This window comes from Hylobates moloch, unplaced genomic scaffold (assembly GCF_009828535.3).
Source record: "Hylobates moloch isolate HMO894 unplaced genomic scaffold, HMol_V3 SCAFFOLD_8, whole genome shotgun sequence".
Classification (NCBI taxonomy): Eukaryota; Metazoa; Chordata; class Mammalia; order Primates; family Hylobatidae; genus Hylobates; species Hylobates moloch.
In genome coordinates this window covers 7,910,128-7,918,424 of record NW_026652283.1, presented here as the reverse complement: position 1 = coordinate 7,918,424, position 8,297 = coordinate 7,910,128, and the positions used below count along the sequence as shown (strand labels likewise).

The 8,297-nt window shown below is 38.8% G+C and overlaps 1 protein-coding gene across 1 annotated transcript; it reads left to right on the top strand.

Annotated features, from left to right (window-relative positions):
* The first annotated feature begins 471 nt into the window (after nucleotides 1-471).
* LOC116472638 (double-strand-break repair protein rad21 homolog) lies at nucleotides 472-2,445 on the top strand. The gene is given in 6 exon segments (XM_032159546.2): nucleotides 472-793; nucleotides 796-1,314; nucleotides 1,317-1,490; nucleotides 1,493-1,577; nucleotides 1,579-1,988; nucleotides 1,991-2,445. Coding segments are annotated over 6 exon segments (1,965 nt in total).
* Nucleotides 2,446-8,297: the final 5,852 nt, after the last annotated feature.

Below are 8,297 nucleotides of genomic sequence, written 5' to 3'. Positions count from 1 at the left end.
CATAGCAACCTTAGCTTATAAGAGAGAGAAGTGGCAAATGGAGCAGTGCTCTAAGGTTCTCATATTGTTCAGGACAGCCAAAGTATCAGTTACCATTAGATTTGATAGGTCATTGTTGCATGTTGCAATTTCTAGAGTAACCACTATGAGTAGTCAATAAGCATGTGACTCCCAAAATGACAAAGGAGGAAAGTAACAATTTTTTAAGTAATCAATCTAAAGGAAGCCAAGGCAGCAAGAAGGAAAAAAGGAACATAAAATACATTGTAGCAAGCCATGTTTGTTTGAGTGAATCGGAAACGAGGCAGCGGCTGTGGTGGCAGTGAGAGCTGCTTCCTAGCTACACCTCACAAGGGCTCCCCTCTTTCCCTGTCCCCTCCCCCGACCCTTTTCCCCTCCCCGGGCCACCCAGCCCGCCCAACTCCCAGCGGAGAGCAAGGTTTCCTTCTGTTTTCATAGCCAACCACGGCAATGTTCTACGCATATTTTGTCCTCTGTAAAAGAAGGTCTCTGACCAAAATTTGGCTAGCGGCCCATTGGGATAAGAAGCTAACCAAAGCCCATGTGTTTGAGTGTAATTTAGAGAGCAGCATGGAAAGTATCACCTCACCAAAGGTGAAAACGGCATTACGGACATCAGGACACCTCTTACTGGGAGTAGTTCAAATCTGTCACAGGAAAGCTAAATACCTTCTTGCAGACTGTAATGAAGCATTCATTAAGATAAAGATGTCTTTTCCGTCAGGTGTTGTTAATCTGCCTGAGGACAATCGGGAAGCAGCTTATAATGTTATTATTTACCTGAAGAATTTCATGACTTTGATCAGCTACTGCCTGACTTAGATGACATCGATGTGGCCCAGCAGTTCAGCTTGAACCAGAGTAGAGTGGTAGAGATAACCATGACAGAAGAAACTGAGAACATCAGTATTTTACAAGAAAATGATTTTGGCGATTTTGGAAAGGATGCTTGTTAGATAATGGGAGAAGGCAGTGCTTTTGACGATGAGGACGTGTTGGTAAGCACTGCTGCTTCTAACCTCTTATTAGAGTCTGAACAGAGCACCAGCAATCTGAATGAGAACATTAACCATTTAGAATACGAAGACCAATATACGGATGATAATTTTGGAGAAGGAAATGATGGTGGAATATTAGATGACAAACTTATTAGGAATAATGATGGTAGTATCTTTGATGATCCCCCTGCCTTCTCTGAGGCACGGGTGACGTTGCCAGAGCAGCCTGCACATGATGATGTGGGTGAGGATAATGGATCAATGGGTGGGCCTGACAGCCCTAATTCAGTGGATCCATTGAGCAAATGCCAACTATGACCGATCAAACAACACCTGTTCCAAATGAGGAAGAAGCATTTGCATTGGAACCTGTTGACATAACTGTTAAAGAAACAAAAGCCGAGAGGAAGAGGAAGCTAATTGTTGACAGTGTCAAAGAGTTGGAAAGCAACACAATTAGAGCCCAACTTAGTGTTACTCTGATACTGTTACTACTTTGGATGTGGCACCGCCCACCAAGAAATTGATGATGTGGAAAGAGACAGGACGAATAGAAAAACTTTTATTTACCTGCTCAGCCTTTGTGGAATAATACACCACGGAAGCTTTTTACGTGCTGTTTTACACTGCTTGTACCAGAAGACCTTAGAAAAAGGAGGAAAGGAGGAGAGGCAGATAATTTAGATGAGTTCCTCAAAGAATTGGAAAATCCAGAGTTTCCTAGAGAGGGCCAGCAACAGCGGCATCAGCAGCGTGATGTTTTCGACGAGCCCATTTTGGAAGAGCCAAGCCACCTCCAGGAGTCAGTGATGGAGGCCAGCAGAACAAACCTGGATGAGTCAACTACGGCTCCACCACCACCTCAGGGAGTTAAGCGAAAAGCTGGATAAAGTGACCCAGAGCCTGTGATGCTTCCTCAGCAGGTGGAGCAGATGGAAATACCACCTGTAGAGCTTCCCCCAGAAGAACCTACAAAATATGTCAGCTACTACCAGAGTTAGAACTTCTGCCAGAAAAAGAGATGGAGAAAGAGAAGGAAAAAGAAAATGATGAAGAGGATGAAGCTGCTTCAGGTGATGATCAAGATCAGGAAGAAAGAAGATGGAACAAAAGGACTCAGCAGATGCTTCGTGGTCTTCAGCGAGCTCTTGCCAAAACTGGAGCTGAATCTATCAGTTTGCTTGAGCTATGTCAAAACACGAACAGAAAACAAGCTGTCACGAAGTTCTACAGCTTCTTGGTTCTTAAAAGGCAGCAAGCTATTGAGCTGACACAGGAAGAACCATACAGTGACATCATCGCAACACCAGGACCAAGGTTCTGTATTATACGAGGAATTAGAGGCATTACAGCTAGTATTCATTTCACTAGTGCTTACAAATGGCCCCCATGTGTAGGGGACACAGAACCCTTTGAGAAAACTTAGACTTTTGTCTGTACAAAGTCTTTGCCTTTTTCTTTCTTCATTTTATTCCAGTATATTAACTTTGTCAATTTCATCTTTGAGGGAAGCTGATTAGATAAGTTGTGTTTGTGTTCTAAGGGAGAAAACAGCACCCCAAGGACTCAGAAGATTATTTTAACAGTTCAGAACAGATGTGTGCAATATTGGTGCAAGTAATAATGTTGAGTAGCAATCGAAAGTCACGATTTTTATCTTAGTTCTTCATCACTACATTAAAAAGGAAAACCTGCCTAGGAAAATGCCTGACAGTTTAATTTATAACAATGGTATGAGTCTTTGGCAAGAAAAAAAAAAGCCTTTCCATCAGTAACAGTGGCAATCTTCTTGTTTGCCATTCTCCTTAGGGATGGCATCTGAAACAACAAAGGTCACCCTCTTGAGATTCGCTTTAAGTGTAATTCCATAATGAGCAGAGGTGTACGTGAAACTGTTGTGACTGATACCCTTCAGCTACAAAAAGATAGGACTGACTTGGTTTAAAGTGTTCTATTTTGTAAATCATTCCATTTGAGTCTTTCTGATGAACTTGGCTATCCTGAAATCTGTTATTTTAGTGAGGCTCCAAAATGAGCAGAAATAGGCTTCATTAGAGTAGAGTGACTATTAAAAAATATAACTTTCTAGGAGCTATAAATCAAAGCTTTAAAAAGATGTTTGGATATATTTGAGTATTCAGATCATGAAAATAGAAATTGCCCTGCCTACTGTAAGAATAGACTGATGGGAAATTATACACCTGGTCAACTTAACCTTTAAACAGACAATGCTGTAAAAGCTAATGGTTTCTCTGATATTTCGTATAAGTTTTAGTACTGATCTCCTTTTCCAGTGCTGCACACTCCTGTGTTCGGAACTTTAATAGCTTTGCAACAAAATCCTATATCCAGTTTCCTATAATTTAATTAAAGAAAAACACATCCAAATAAAGGCTTTGTTATGTTTTATTATTATTATACTTTAAGTTCTGGGGTATATGTGCAGAACACGGCGATTTGTTACATAGGTATTCACGTGTAAAGACTCTGTCACCCAGGCAGGAGCACAATGAGGCAATCTTGGCTCACTGCAACCTCCACCTCCTGGGTTCAAGTGATTCTCCTGCCTCAGCCTCCTGAGTGGCTAGCATTACAGGCGCATGCCACCATGCCCAGCTTGGTTTTGTCTTTTTAGTAGAGACGGGATTTCACCATGTTGGCCAGGCTGGTCTCGAACTCCTGACCTCAAGTGATCCACCCACCTCAGCCTCCCAAAGTGCTGAGATTACAGGTGTGGGCCACTGAGCCTGGCCCAACAATAATTTATCGTATATTTCAAAATAGCTAGAAGAGTAGATTTGGAATGTTCCAAACACAAAGACATGATAAATATTTGAGGTGATGGATAATCTAATTTTCCAGACTTTATCATTACACATCATATTCTTGTATCAAAATATCACATGGAGCCCATAAACATGCACGACTATTTTGTATCCTTAAAAAATTTTAATAAAAATTTTTTAAAACATTATTGATGGACATGCAAAGGGTTGAAGCTAAAGTCAAATTTTCATGCATTAAAAATGGGAAGCTTTTTTCTTAACAAAAAAATTAGAAAAGCAAGTAAAAAAAAAACTCAGGGTAATTGGAAAGAATACTGCTGCCTGGATTTCAAAATTAGTCAAAAGACTTTTAAGAGCAGATATCTAATAATCAGTTATTTCCCTGTTTACGTTCTATCATGTAAATCTTTTCTGTCTCCCTAAACTTTCAATAAAATCTGATACAAACCTCCCAAAAAATACTTGCTTTCTTACTCTTTCAAGTGCTTATGGCTCTGGCTCTGAAGAATTACTCTTTCTTTCAAATTCCTTTGAGTCTACTATATTGGTCCAATCACTAGCTCTTCAATCTGTTCTTTGTCTACTTCTTCTCTCCAGGTGATCTTATTTCATCATACACTTCCACTTTCCTCTGAAACTGAGGAAATACTCACTTGTACCTTGAGGTTGCCGTTCTTGCGTCATTAGGCAGGCTCCCTGTGTTGAGAAGGTCCAGGAACCTTTTGTACCTCTCTCCCTAAAGATGTTGCCCAGAGACCCAGCTTCATTTAAAGAAGGTAGAGCTCAGGGACAAACTGCTACACACTCTCATAGTACTAAGAGACTTCCAACATTAAGTGTACCTCAAAAGAAGAAGTCACAGTTACAACTAAAGTTTCCAGTGATTTCGATACGTGGGGAAAAAATAAAAAATAAGAGGAATTGAGAAACATATTGAAAACCATTCATGAGAACTTTGACAAGAATACTTAGATCATTTCTTCAGTTCCTAACATAAAATTTCTCTGTCTGATTCCTATTCATTCTGGCATGCAAAATAGAAAATTTTGTATCTCCTAAAAGAAATCTATTTAGAGACCTTGGTTAAATTAAGTGCTCCCTAACTAAACTTTACATTGGTTACTTATTTTATGCAAGCCTTAATCCATGTGCTGAACAGTGTCCTAGGAAGTAAGCAAAAATCTGATTGAATGGATATGGTTTAGATATGAAGGGTAACACAGTAAATAACAAAACCCATGAACATTGTTAAGGAATGTGATTGCAAAATGAAACATTCTGAAATCAGTCTGCAAAGGTGATGAAACACTCTTACTGCATCCAGACTAACATTGTGCAGATGTCAGTGACATTTTGTAATCTCCCCGATTAGGCAAAAGGGAACCTGAAGTGATATAAAATCAGAAACAGGCTTCGTGAATTTTATATTGTAGCACAGAAAATATGATTTGTTTTCTTGTCCTCATAGATCCTTAGTAGAGACACTCTGCTGAAAACAAAAGTCAGAGAAACAAGAGAAAAAAACAGCAGTTTATCAATGTGTGCTATACCCATCACTCAGGAGAGAACTCAGTTCAAATGTATTTATCTCTTTCAAGGCAGTAGCTTACAGGCCTTGCTTAAATAGTATGTTAACAAAGAGCCATAAATCTTATGGAGTGGTGAGAATGAAAAAAAAAAAAAAACTTTTATTTGAGGAATGTGAGTGCCTTGAAACTATCAAGTCCAGAGTGGACTCATGAGAGAGACATAACAGGAGTCATGCCTCACTCCCACCTTGAGCTAAATTTACCTCTTGAAGCCATTTGCTATGTAGGTTCTAGACTAACTGAACCCTACAGTTTAACAGTATACAGCTAATTACTAATCAATGTGGTTTCTGTAAACCAATGATAATTTACTGATTAGTAACTTTTTAATTCACTCCCTCTCCTGATTCATTCTTTTTCTAATTTTTATTTTTCCATAATTTATTGGGGTACAGGTGATATTTGTTTACATGAGTAACGTTTTTAGTGGTGATTTGTGAGATTTTTATGCACCCATCACCCAAGCAGTATACCCTGCACCATATTTGTAGTCTTTTATCCCTCGTCCCCATCCCACTCTTCCCCCCAAGTCCCCAAAGTCCATTGTACCATTCTTATGCCTTTTGCATCCTCATAGCTTAGCTCTCCATATCATTGAGAACATATGATGTTTGGTTTTCCATTCCTGAGTAACTTCACTTAGAATAATAGTCTCCAGTCTCATCCAGGTCAGTGCAAATGCTGTTAATACATTCCTTCTGATGACTGAGTAGTATTCCATTGTATATCTACACCACAGTTTCTTTATCCACTCATTGATTGATAAGCATTTGGGGTGGCTCCATGATTTTGCAGATTCATTCTTTTTTCTTTAAAATCTTCAGTCTTTCCTTTGTTCTCTAGACCATTTCCCAAGGCAACCTGGAAGTGTTTTCCTGGGTAGTGATCCTCAACCTGGGCCCAAATAAACTCTCTATATCAATGTGGCTTCAGCTACTTCCTTTAGGATGATAGTGAAAAGACAAAGAAGGGAGTATCTTCAGGATTCCAAAAGGAAATGAAATACAGGAAGGTATTTTAACAGGAAGAGTAAAATCTGCTTCTAAATCCTTTTACAAGTATCATAAAGGAGCTAATCCTTAGCTGGGAAAAGTAGAAAGGAGGGCAGGAAGACCTTCATCTTTGTAAATTGTTGTTCTGCCAACAGGCAAGAAGAAGGAGGGGAAGAATGTTCTCCTACATTGCCACCTTCTTCAGCTCAACAATATGAAGTCATCTTAGAGAAGGTTATTTTGGTTTCCTCCAATGATTACCCAAGGGCTTTGAAATACTTAATCATTCACATGCAGTCTCTAAAATGTAGACCATTCTATTAACATCATAAACAGCTCCACATTCTCAAGTAAGCAACCTTGTATACAAGAAAATCTACTATGAATATTGAACTTGTGATATTATAAGAAACATGTATATTTCATTTTTGTTTATCACAGAACTTCTGAAACCCTAAAACTTCCTGGTTGATAGAAATGATAAGAGCATCTTTGGTTATAATGCTTGGGTTTTGTCCTCAGCTTCTCAACCGTGTTCTAGAGTAATAAAGGTGCAAGAAACATCTTATGTTATCTATTTTCTTTTTTGTTCCAAGTTTCTGAAATAGCTCCAGGGCAATAAAAGATGAAAGAAAAAAATTAACAATAGTTACCTAGCTGAACATTAAAAAATTTTTAAGATGAAAAGAGTGTCTTTTATTATTCATAACAAGACCCTTTAACCAAGCCAGGTGTCTATGCTCCTGAGGTAACTCTTGATGTTCCCCAAGACTGCTTCAGGATAGGGGCTGGTTGCCAGAGGAACCAACCATGTGACTAGAGGATGGAAACTTTCAGCCCCACTCCTCCAGGGAAGAAAAAGGCCTGGAGATTGAGTTCAATCACCAATGGCTAATGATGTAACCAAACATGCCTTCATAATAGAGCCTCCATAAAAACTCTCAACAATGGTTTTAAACTGAACAGGGATTTTTAAAGTGACAAGACAGTTATGGCTATAGCGAATGATGAAATAGACATTGAGTAACAGGATAAAAGCTCAGAAAACTTCCCCAGTGGTTAATTTGAGATGCATTTGATCATAAAAGAACAAGGGAGACGAAGTGGTTATAAGATGTCAACATTTGTTTCCGTTCCCGTCAGAGACAAAGAAACACAAACCCAAGGATTGAATCACTTGGTGGTCCAATAAAAGAATACATTCTCCTAGCTATCTGGAGGTAAAGTAGTTTAAAGAGTCCTTTGTTTCTCATCTGTCTCCTATTTATGCTCCCCTAATCATGTTCTGGTCTTGACCATTAGCAACCCTATGCTCTATCCTCTTTGCTTCTTTCCATTTCTTTGTCCTGTATAAATTTCTAGATTACAGTGGCATGTCTTTGAATGAAAAGTGCTGAAATGGTAGGAGCAAAGGCAAAAAGAGGAGATGCACCAATATAAAATATAATATAATATAAAACAAAATCAAGAGAGAGAATGCTAAATCAGAGCAAAAGCAGAATTGTGGGCAGGCTCAGGTCACATCTCCAAACAAACGTTAAGTTCTTTGAGCCTGTCCAGGGAGTAATGCAAAAACAAGCAATGGAGAAGATGGGAACTACTAGAGATTGAAAATAAAAGCATACACTAGTATACCAGTAGACAGAGACAAAGTGAAAATTGTTGTTTTAGCCAGATCTCTTCTAAATGAGATGTGAGAGGTGAACTAACAATGTGAAACAAATCCTTTTCCTAAAAGTAGCATTGGGTTGTTCTTTTGAAAACTGGCAAATCTTTTCTGTCTCCCTAAACTTTCAATAAAATCTGATACAAACCTCCTAAAAAATACTTGCTATCTTGCCACACCATCTTCCACAATGGTTGAACTAATTTATACTCCCACCAACAGTGTAAAAGCATTTTTATTTCTCC